Here is an 11616-nt window from a genome sequence, read left to right as displayed (position 1 = left end):
GTGCGTTTCTCTGTGTATCAGGGACTTCGAAGCAATTGTACTTCAACAGCTGCAAACTCTCCCTCTCCAATCTGCCAGCTGCAGCTGTTCCTGTCACTCGGCCTAGGGCCACACCCTCAGGAGGAAACCATGAGGAGGTTATAAAGGGCTCCCCAGCAGGAGCTGCCGCCCGTGCCTCTGCACAGGGGACCTCTGACCTTCCATATCACTACAGAGATGTGTGGCTATTCCGGTCGTCCACCACTCATTCAACGTAGATGGAGGCTTGCGATGCCCAGAGTGCTGGGGGGAGACTTGGGGCTCTTTTGGTTACAAGTGGCAGGAACCCAAAACGGCTTTCCTGGAAGAAGTCTAGACTCACTCACTCAAGGGAAGGAAGAGTGGAACGTCCAGCCCTCAGGAAGGTTAGGCAGAGTGGAAGCATCTAAGCCTATGACCTGGGCACTGAACTCAGCTGGGACATTGTCTCCCTCCAACTCTCACCTCTCTGTGAGGCTTCATCTTCTCCTCCTGCAGACTGGCTTCCTCCACACGGTGGGAAGCAAGACTGCCTTGAGATTTCCAGCCTCTTACATCCCGGCATCTAGGCCAGAGAGGTGGACTCTCCAAAAAGAAGGATCCAGAGAAAGCCACTGATGGGCCAACTTGGGTGAAATGATGCTATTATAGCCATTTGCAATTCTCTCCGTACTGACCATTGCCCCCCAACCCCAATTTTATTCAGACTTGAGGCTTTAAATTCCATCTAGATGCTGATGCACCCTTGAAAGGGAGCTTTACCATTTTTACTGCCTGGCATCTGAAAACTCTGTATTAGGGAAGGGTGAAGCTGCTGTAATAAAGAAACCCACACATTGTAATGGCACATCACGTTAGAAGGGTACTTTTTCCTCTAAAAACATTTCAAATTGTAGCTATATACAACATAAAATTAAACGTCTTAACTATTTTTGTGTGTGTCTTGGGGGGGGAACGGAATTTCACTCTTGTTGCCCAGGCTGGAGTGCAATGGTGCGATCTTGGCTCACTGCAACCTCCACCTTCCGAGTTCAAGCGATTCTCCTGCCTCAGCCTCCCGAGTAGCTGGGATTGCAGGCATGCACCACCACGCCCAGCTAATTTTTGTATTTTTAGTAGAAACAGGGTTTCACCCTGTTGGCCAGACTGGTCTCGACCTCCTGACCTCAGCCAGGAGGCTAATTTTTGTATTTTTAGTAGAAACAGGGTTTCACCATGTTGGCCAGACTGGTCTCGACTTCCTGACCTCAGCCAGGAGGCTAATTTTTGTATTTTTAGTAGAAACAGGGTTTCACCATGTTGGCCAGACTGGTCTCGACTTCCTGACCTCAGCCAGGAGGCTAATTTTTGTATTTTTAGTAGAAACAGGGTTTCACCATGTTGGCCAGACTGGTCTTGACCTCCTGACCTCAGCCAGGAGGCCTTGGCCTCCCAAAGTGCAGGGATTACACACATGAGCCACCTCGCCTGGCTACGTCTTAACTATTTGTAACTGTGCAGTTCAGTAGTGTTAAACCTATTGACATCTTGTGCACCCATCACCCCCATCCATTTCCAGAACTCTTTTCATCTTGCAAAACCGAAACTCCGTCTCCAATAAACACTAACACCCCATTCCCCTCCCCCCAGCCCCTGGCAACCCCCATTCTACTTCCTGTCTCTATGAATTTGATTTCTCTAGGTCCCTCATATAAGTGGAATCATAAAGTATGTGTTCTTGTGTGACTGGCTTGCTTCTCTTAGCATAATGTCCTCAAGGTTCATCCATGTTGTAGCCTGTGTCAGAATTTTCTTTCTTTTTAAGGCTAAAAAATATTCCATTGTATTTATTTATTTTTATTTTTTGAGACGGAATCTGGCTCTGTTTACCAGGCTACAGTGCAGTGGCATGATCTTGGCTCAATGCAGCCTGCGCCTCCGGGTTCAAGTGATTCTCCTGCCTCAGTCTCCCGAGTAGCTGGAACTACAGGTGCCCGCCACCACGCCTGGCTAATTTTTGTATTTTTAGTAGAGACAGGGTTTCACTATGTTGGCCAGGCTGGTTTCAAACTCTTCACCTCAGGTGATTCGCCCGCCTTGGCCTCCCAAAGTGCTGGGATTACAGGTGAGAGCCACCACGTCTGGTCTATTCCATTGCATTTGTCTGCCACATTTTGTTTATCCGCTCATCTGTCAATGGACACTGGGTTGCTTCCACCTCTTGGCTACTGTGAATAGTGCTGCTATGAGCATTGGGTGTACAAGTTAGATGTGTATTTCTTGATCATGTAGCAATCTAGGATAGACGTTAGGTGATGGGATGTGTTTCCACAGGGTGGTCATTCAGGGACCCAGGTTTCTTGGGGCTCCCCGCTTTCTTTAGGGCCTTGAAAGAGCAGGAATCAGGCATACGCTTTTTTTTTTTTTTTTTTTTTTTTGAGATGGAGTCTCACTCTTTTGCCCATGCTGAAGTGCAGTGGTGGATCTCGGCTCACTGCAACCTCTGCCTCCCAGGTTCAAGCAATTCTCCTGCCTCAGCCTCCGGAGTAGCTGGGATTACAAGCGCCCACCATGCCTGGCTAATTTTTGTACTTTTAGTAGAGATGGGGTTTCGCCATGTTGGCCAGGCTGGTCTTGAACTCCTGGCCTCAGTTGATCCGCCCGTCTCTGCCTCCCAAAGTGCTGGGATTACAGGCGTGAGCCACTGTGCCCGGCCAACATACATGTTTCTTCAGAGCATTGGCCCGGAAGAGGTCTGTATTGCTTCCATCCCATCCCATTGGTGAGAACCAATCACAAGGCCACACTTAGATGCCAAGAGGAGTGGAAAACAGAATCCATCCATGGGAAGCAGCATCCCAGGAGTGATTTTGTACTGTGGAAGGGAAGAACAGATGTTAAATGTCAATTAAGCCATGTCTGCTGCAACCCATCCCATGTTTGGGAAACATCCCGGTATTGGTTGCATTGTCTTAAGGGAGAGACTCAGAATTACCAATGGTTTCAGTGAGTTAGAAAGTGATTTCTCTCACGTAAAATCTTAGCTGGCACGGAGCCTCTTTCACGAAGCCATCCAGTGTCTAGCTGGCTCCCTGTGTCTTGTTTCTCCTCCATCTTCAGTGTTGGCTTCCATCTGGTGTGCCAATGAGCTGTTCTCGATCTTGCCGTTAAGTTGTCAATTTGACCAGCGAAGAAGGGGAATGGGCTGGAGAGGGAGGAGGCTGTCCCTCCCAACAACCAGGTCACTGCAGGACACCCACTGAATGATCTGATTCAGAGGAGCACAAGCACGTGACTTTTCTTATAAACAGGTTTCCTCGTGTAGAGTTTGTACCCTAATAATTTGTTTCTATTGCTGTTATAATAGCACTTCACTCTCTTTTTTGTTTTTTTTGAGACGGAGTCCCATTCTGTTGCCCAGGCAAGAGTGCAGCTCACTGCAACCTCTGCCTCCCAGGTTCAAGCCATTCTCCTGCCTCAGCCTCCCGAGTAGCTGGGATTACAGGTGTCCGCCACCACACCCAGCTAATTTTTGTATTTTTAGTAGAGATGGGGTTTCACTATGTTCGCCAGGGTGGTCTCGAATTCCTGACGTCCTGATGTCCGCCTCTGCCTCCCAAAGTGTTGAGATTTACAGGCGTCAGCCACTGCACCCGGCCACACTTCCTTCTGTTCTAAGATATATTTAAAAATTTACCTTTGTGATATTTCTGAAGGAAGGACACAGATATCCTCCTATTGACACACATGCTTAATACAGCACCGTTCCCCCCACCCCATGGAAAGATGCTATTAAATCAATAATGCACATCTTATGATTGATGGTGACTGAGATTTGAGGGTATACAGTGGCCACAACAATAGACTCACATGTAACACTGCTAATAAGTAATAATAACCACCATCATTTTTGTGAACTTACTATGAGCCAGGTATTGAACTAAGCAGTTCTTACACATATTACCTTGCAGGTTATCTTATTTTTTCCCATTCCACAGATGAGAAATTGAGGCTGAGAAAGGTGTTATTTCACCAGTGAATTATAGCTTCTTATCTTTCTGACTACCAGTGAGGATGATAACAATTATAAACGATAAGTCATCTGCCACTTAGGTGAGAGTCAGCCAAGTACAGAACAGAGGAGGGACCAGAAGGACCAGCCTGCAAGGACACTATGGTCCGGACAATTATTTTAAAATATGTGTTTTTTGCAAGAATACTAACAGTAACAGCTAACACCCAGTGTGTGCTTACTAGGTGCCTACCTAACGCGGGGGAAGTAGCAGATTCTCAGGGCTATGACAGGAGGCAGGGTGTACAGTCAAGGGTTAAATACACGAATTTGGAGCCAAACTCCATGGGTTCGGGTCCAGGCTCTGGCATTCCGGGTGTCTTACTTTTGGTAGGTGATTTGACCCCTCACCTGCAACACAGGGATAGGACCTATCGTGAGGCCCTAGTTAGGACTAGGACCTAGTGCGTGTGAAGCACTTGGAGGCGCACAACGTATTTTCATTACTTCAGAAAGGAGGAAACTGAGGCCATGGCACCTGAAGCGCAGCACTCTCTGTCCAGTAACTAAGGAAACCGGGGTCTCTGTCCAGTAACTAAGGCACCTGGACTCGGGCCACTGGGAGGAGCCGCGGCAGAGAAGGGGTTACCATGATAGAGACGGTAGGAGGACCCGGGGTGGCACGAGCGTCCCTCTCCGTCACTTCACTCTTTCCTCACGGCGGGCCCGGGGAGCCGGCCGCGCAGGCGCGAGGAGCCCGGGTTGTGGGGTGGGGGCACCGCCCTTGACACCCGGAAGTCTCCGCCTAACGGGCCCAGCCCGCACCTCCTGTCCGGGAAGGGGGCGGGGCCGAAGCCCCTCGGCGCGGGGCGCCATAGAGCATGGACGGAGGACCTGCGTCCTAGACACTTCCGGAAGTGGCTCCCTCAGGCGCCCGCCGGGCACCATAGAGCTGGGGGCGGCGGCCGGGATAGCGGGCTCGCTTTCCTAGAGCGGCAAGGACAGGGTGGCGGCCCGGGGGGGAGGGAGTAGGGAGAAGTGGGGAGCGGCGCGGGCGGAAGCGGCCGGGAAGGTCACTTCCGGCCTGGGCGCCCGTCCCCCTGACCCCAGGGTCTGAGTCGCCGCTGCCGCCGCTGCCACCATCCGCGAGGCAGGAGAGAGGAGGAGGAGTGCGGCGCGGCGGCCCCGGGACCAAGGAGGTGAGGGGCGGGGGCGGGGTCGGGGGCCGTGCGCTGGGGGCCAGGTGGGCGCGCGCTTCGGGAAGCTGGGCTTGGGCTGGGGGGTGGGTGGGGAGACGGGAGAGCGAGCGCGACTGGGCGGCGGGCGCGCGTGCGCGCTGCTGGGGGGGCGTGAGTGGGCGCGCGGCCGGGGTGACGCGGGCGGGGGGAGTGCGCGTGCGCGCCGAAGGGCTGTGGGAGGGGACGCGCGCCCGGGCGGCCCGCGGGCCGCGAGCGGGGCTGGAGGGGGGTGCGCGTGCGCGGGGCCGGGTCTGGGGCGCGCGCGTACGCGTGGCGGGGGCAGGAGCGGGGGGCCTCGGTGAGGGTCCCTCTCCTGCGGGCCCTCGGGGGTGGGGCCGCTGTCTGTCCCCCCGAAGTTCCAACTCCGCCGGTCGTGGCCGGAAGTGGTGGCGACTTCGGGGGGAAGTTGAGGCCCAGGTGGGGGAAGGGGCCGCGCGGGCTGGGCTGGCCTGGCCGGATACCGCGGCCCCGAGGGCACGGTCTCAGCCCTCGGCTCCCCCCAGCCCTTCCTTCCCCTTTTCGAGTCAGCCCGGGTCCCGTTGCTGCCCCGGGCGGGCTGCGCGTGGCCTTTGATCAGGCGGGTAATTACGGGGATTCTGGCCGGCAGGAGGCCCATTCATTCGTCCTTGCGCGGCAGGCGGGGAGGAAGCGCGTCCCCAGGGGGGGAAGTGACTGGGCCAAGGTCAGCCACCGCGTGGCCCACGGGGCAGGGCGAAGGCGGGGACTGGATCAGGTGGCGACTCCTGAGGCCTCCCTCCCCTGTGCCGAGTGGATCAGAGTGGAGCCCCGCCCCCCGACACTCCACCCCGACCCCCAGTCCAGGGAGCTGACCCCAATTCATGTGGATGAGTGCTCTGGGACCTGCAGAGTCGCACAGAAAAGTGACCCACAGACACAGAAGGCAGGAGTGAGTGGAGGCAGAAGTTTTTCCAGTGCCGGGCCCTGTGCCGGGCACTAGAGACAGGGAGCAGGGAGATGAACAAGGGCTTGGAGTCTGGGTGGGAGGCAGAGACTGAGACCCCAGCGACAGAGTCGCCATCCAAGGTGACCAGACCCCTGATCGAGAGGTCTGGGGGCTGTGGGAGCCAGGGAAGGCATCTTGACCCAGCCCAGTCCGGGGGATGGTCAGGGCTTTAGGGAAGGAATGACTTGGTCTGCTTTTTGCGGTTTCCTGGTCCCAGGTCCCTTGTTGGGCAGTTCTTAGGACCCATCTGGGGATCGGATTGACCCCAGCGCCGGGAAGCACAGTTGCGTTGATCCTGGCTTAGCTCCTCTGTAAGACTGTAAGCCTCTTTAGCTAAACGCTGCTGACATTCACCTCCCTGTCTCTGCGCAGTCCCTGTGGTCCTCCGGCCACGCACGGCCCGAGAGAACATCCAGATCAGATTCCTGCTTGCTTATCTCACGTCTTATCCATCCATCCGGGCTTCGGGAGAGCTGAGGGATGGGAAGGGCCCGTCACCCGGCCTGGCCCCTCCCTGGTGCACTGCCAGAGTGCCTGCAGGCATTGGGTGCTCCCAGGCACCCAGGAGCTCTGGGACTGGGCAGGCCTGGGTTCAAGTCCCAGCCCCACCACTCACCTTTGTGGCCTTAGACGAGTAACTTCAGTGCCTTATTTCCACCAGGACAGACGGGGAGTGGTAATAATAGTATTGACCTCAGCGGGAAGGCTCTTAATGCTTTCGTTTTAGAGCCAGAGCAGACCTCAACAGATGGGTGTAAAGTAGATGGAAAGGGCTCTGGAGCCAGGCGTTCCTGGGCCCTGGCCTTGGCTCTGTCTCTTCTACATCTGTGACCTTGGATGTGTCACTTCCCTTTTCCCAGGTTCAGTTTCCCTTCAGTTGTCTAAAAACAGAGCAAGTTCACAATTCCCTGAGTAAACGGAATCCATCCAGGCGGCTGCACAGGCCAGGCCCTGTGCTGGGCATGAGGTCACACATGGTCTTGGCACAGCACTGTCCTGTGAGGGCCCAGACGAGGTGCCTGGCCCAGCCTGGGTGAAGAGAGGGATCTCAAGGCCCCCTCTGTGCAAGCACAAGGTAGAGTGGTGCTCCGTGCTGGGCAGCCTGGCAGGAATCATACAGTCCCTGTCCCAGAGCAGATGACACCCATTCACACTGGGCAGAGGGGTGGGGAGATTTGCCAGAGTGCTCCCGGGAGCTCTAACCTTGAGGGAGGGGTGTGTGGTGCAGGGGAGGTAGTGTGTCTTGAAAGATAGAGAGGAGGGGTTGGCTACCAGGAACCTGGTACTTAAGGGAGGATGACAATGGGCTCTGGGCAGGGAATGGCAGGGGTCACAGCTCAAGGCCACCAGCAACTGCCTGGCTGCCCTGGGAGGTCTTTTGTTACTAGGCGTACACAGCTCTCAGACATGTTTCATAGGCCTTTCCAAACCTCGTTTGTGTGTCCTCTGGTGCATCCTGAGGCCTCCAGCCTAGTGAGGACTGTGCCGGGTGCTGGGGCCTCTGTGGTGTGAGAAACTGCAGATTCGACAACACTTGCTGGTGCACACTTTGCAGGAACCTGGCCCAGTGCCTGGTCCTCACTGTCCTAAATTCTCAAGGCTCTGGGATGGAGGTGGTCACCTCCATTTTAGGGGGATGGGATGGAGGCTCTGGATGGCACTTGTTAGCCCAAGGCCCCCAGCAGCTTCAGAACCCGCGTCTACTGTGATTCCAGAGCCCAGATCCTTGACCATCATGACCGCCCCCTTCCGCCCCCAGGTTGGGGTCTGGGGGGACAAAGGCTGTTCCGAAGCCCTCTAGGTGTTAGTCGTTGGCTTGGAGACACTGGACTCCCTGCCTAGTGGGGTGTACTGTCCATGAGGACTCCTACACGCAGGGCTGCTGGCTGGTTCAGGGGAACCCCAGCATAGCGGGAGAAGCACAAGTGGCTCGGAAGTTGAGTGCTGAGATCCATGCAACCCCCAAGGAGGCCTCACTCACCCAACATCAGGGAGAGCAAGGCAGGTGTGGAGTTCGGGCAGTCATACCACCAGTGTCAGTGGCCCTGTCCCAGGAGCCCAGAGCTGTCACCTTATAGCTGCAGAGAAACCAGCCCAAGCTCTGAGCCCAGGTGGGGCGGCCCAGGGCCTGTCTGTTCCTGCAGAGGACCTGGCAACTTGAGGCCGTCCTTGGTGAAGTTTTCCTGGTTCCGTCTCTGCCTTGGCCTGAACCTTCTCCCTTTGGGCTCACAGAGTGTGGACGTCTCTCCTGTGCTAAATGGGGGCCCCATCTGGCCCCCCTGTTTCGAGGCCTCTGTGGTGCCAGGCCTTGCAGTGGATAATGCTGGGACCCAGAGATGCAACAGAAGTGGTCCTGGCCTCAGCCCAGGGTCCAGCCAGTCAGAGCCATGGATTCCTGAGGCTGTTGTGTGCAGGGTCTTTGCTGGAAATAGCCCCGCCCTCAAGTGCACAGTCCGCTGGATGCACTGTGGGGCTGACAGGGACCTGTAGTAGGTGTCGCAGAGGTGAGTAAGACACGGATCCCCCTGAGGGACACAGGACCATCCTCAATGGTGGACGTTAAAGGGAACAAATGCCGTTGTCCAAGAGTTAGAAGGAAGCAAGCTGCCTTTGGCAGTCGGCCGACTCAGGTGTGGCTCCAGCCTCCTACGTTGTGGCTGTGTGACATTGCTCCAGCCACTCCGCTTGTGGAAGCCTCGCTGTGGCTGTGTGACATTGTACTAGCCACTCCGCTAGTGGAAGCCTCGCTGTGGCTGTTCAACACTGTACTAGCCACTCCGCTTGTGGAAGCCTTGCTGTGGCTGTGTGACATTGCTCCAGCCACTCCGCTAGTGGAAGCCTCGCTGTGGCTGTGTGACACTGTACTAGCCACTCCGCTAGTGGAAGCCTCGCTGTGGCTGTGTGACACTGTAGTAGCCACTCCGCTAGTGGAAGCCTCGCTGTGGCTGTGTGACACTGTACTAGCCACTCCGCTAGTCGAAGCCTCGCTGTGGCTGTGTGACACTGTACTAGCCACTCCGCTAGTGGAAGCCTCGCTGTGGCTGTGTGACACTGTACTAGCCACTCCGCTAGTGGAAGCCTCGCTGTGGCTGTGTGACACTGTACTAGGCACTTCGCTAGTGGAAGCCTCGCTGTGGCTGTGTGACACTGTAGTAGCCACTCCGCTAGTGGAAGCCTCGCTGTGGCTGTGTGACACTGTACTAGCCACTCCGCTAGTCGAAGCCTCGCTGTGGCTGTGTGACACTGTACTAGCCACTCCGCTAGTGGAAGCCTCGCTGTGGCTGTGTGACACTGTACTAGCCACTCCGCTAGTGGAAGCCTCGCTGTGGCTGTGTGACACTGTACTAGGCACTTCGCTAGTGGAAGCCTCGCTGTGGCTGTGTGGCATTGTACTAGCCACTCCGCTAGTGGAAGCCTCAGTTTCCTTGTCTATACAACAAGGACCACAGTGATAGGCCGTGTTTACTGGGCATCTCCGCAGCTTTTGGGTGAGCACTTGACACACATCATCTCATTTAATCAGGAGGGACGGGTAGCCCAAGCACCTTGCCCAGGTCATGTGGCTGGTTCCTGGGGGGGCCAGATCCCACCCTGCCCTGCCCAGAGTGGCTGTCCTCTTGTCCCTGCGCTGGCCTCGTGGCCTCGCACTGTCTCCCACTGATTGTGGGGCCCAGGATCAGAGCTTATGTGCTTAGGGCACCCTGCACCCAGGACCTGGGATTTAATCCGTGCTTGATGAGTGTGATCTTTTGTTGCTGGATAAGAGAGGACAGAGCTGAGGGAAGGGAGCAGTCTGGGAAAGCTTCCTGGGGGAGGTGCTGCTGATGCTGAGCCGTGGCAGATGGGCTAAGCAGATGTATACCGAGAGGGCAGGTGAGGTGGGAGGAAGGGGCTGTGCAAAGGCCCGGGGGAGAATCCACACCACCTGGAAAATGGCCAGCCTGCCCTGAAGGCAGGTGAGGTGGGAGGAAGGGGCTGTGCAAAGGCCCGGGGGAGAATCCACACCACCTGGAAAATGGCCAGCCTGCCCTGTTGGCCCAGCAGAGGGGTCACAGAATGTAAGGTGGTCCATAGATGTGGTTTTGTGCGTGTGTGTGTGTCTCTTTTCTAAATACAAAGGCTTTTTTTTTAGTGTTTTATTTCATATATATATATATTTTAAGAGATGGGATCTTGCTGTGTTGCCCAGGCTGGTCTCAAATTCCTGGGCTTAATTGATCCTGCCTCCTCAGCACCTGAGTGGTGACCAGGGGCTTTATTTATTTATTTATTTTGAGACGGAGTCTCGCTATGTCGCCCAGGCTGGAGTGCAGTGGTGTGATCTTGGCTTACTGCAAGCTCTGCCTCCGGGGTTCACGCCATTCTCCTGCCTCAGCCTCTTGAGTAGCTGGGACTACAGGCACCCGCCACCACGCCTGGCTAATTTTTTGTATTTTTTAGTAGAGACGGGGTTTCACCGTGTTAGCCAGGATGGTCTCGATCTCCTGACCTTGTGATCCACCCGCCTCGGCCTCCCAAAGTGCTGGGATGACAGGTGTGAGGCACTGTGCCCGGCCAGGGGCTTTATTTTTCTTAAGAGCAGTTTTAGGTTCGCAACAAAATTAAGAAGAAGGTGCACAGATTTCCCATATCCCCCTGCACCACCCTCCCCCGACACAGCCTCCCCCACTGTCAACTCCCACTCCAGGGCAGCGCGTTTTGTGACAATGTATGAACCTACACGGACACCTGATTATCACCCAGAGTCCATAGTGTACTTTGTAGGTGTGTGGGGCTTTTGGCCTGAAGACTGTTTTGTCTTTTAAACAATTCTCAGTTACTCGGCTGCCCTAAGACCCAGAAGGCTTCGCCTAAGGATCTGAAGATCTGCAGGCACCAAGTCCTGCCGGCTGTGCCCCGCTGTCCCCACAACGCTCTGCACCCTGATAGTAGATGAAGTCCCTCTCTCTCGCCCTCTCGGAAAGTAGTTGAGTGTGGTGGCTGGGGCCGTGAGCTGTCTCTGCCTTGGCTGTGCTGGTGCCCCCGAGGAAGACAGTTCTGATGGGGAGGGTGTGGGTGGTGCGGGTGGGAGGCCAGCGGGAAACCTTTGGGAGGCTGCTGCGCGAGTCCAGGTGTGAAGTGGCTGGAAAAGAATAGAGCAGCAACCATCCTGGCTAACACGGTGAAACCCCGTCTCTACTGAAAATACAAAAAGTTAGCCGGGCATGGTGGTGGGCACCTGTAGTCCCAGCTACTCGGGAGGCTGAGGCAGGAGAATGGCGTGAACCCGGGAGGCAGAGCTTGCAGTGAGCCGAGATCACGCCACTGCACTCCAGCCTGGGCGACAGAGCGAGATTCCGTCTCAAAAAAAAAAAAAAGAGCAGCGAAATCTACGCGCCGCAGCGGGCTTCTAGAGGAGAGGGAGA

At 55.6% G+C, this 11616-nt stretch overlaps 2 protein-coding genes across 2 annotated transcripts in view; both read left to right on the top strand.

Moving 5' to 3' along the window:
- The first annotated feature begins 4832 nt into the window (after positions 1-4832).
- Positions 4833-11616, top strand: part of ZNF787 (zinc finger protein 787) — a 34829-nt gene continuing 28045 nt past the window's right edge. The window contains exon 1 of the mRNA XM_009233163.4: positions 4833-5208. The gene's annotated coding sequence lies outside the window, so the exon portion shown is untranslated. The remainder of the gene's footprint in view (positions 5209-11616) is intronic.
- On the top strand, positions 5558-11289 carry LOC134760663 (uncharacterized). Its single transcript, XM_063719745.1, has 2 exons — positions 5558-6154; positions 7072-11289. The coding sequence occupies exon 2, from the start codon at positions 8761-8763 to the stop codon at positions 9661-9663; it is 903 nt and encodes a 300-aa protein (XP_063575815.1). The 5' UTR covers positions 5558-6154; positions 7072-8760; the 3' UTR covers positions 9664-11289.

The sequence above is a fragment of the Pongo abelii genome, chromosome 20 (assembly GCF_028885655.2).
Source record: "Pongo abelii isolate AG06213 chromosome 20, NHGRI_mPonAbe1-v2.0_pri, whole genome shotgun sequence".
Taxonomy (NCBI): domain Eukaryota; kingdom Metazoa; phylum Chordata; class Mammalia; order Primates; family Hominidae; genus Pongo; species Pongo abelii.
This window is presented reverse-complemented; position numbering and strand designations above follow the sequence as displayed.

What these genes read in the sequence shown, in the direction of transcription:
- LOC134760663 (XM_063719745.1), top strand. Translation starts at nt 8,761, where the DNA reads ATGGTGGACGTTAAAGGGAACAAATGCCGTTGTCCAAGAGTTAGAAGG.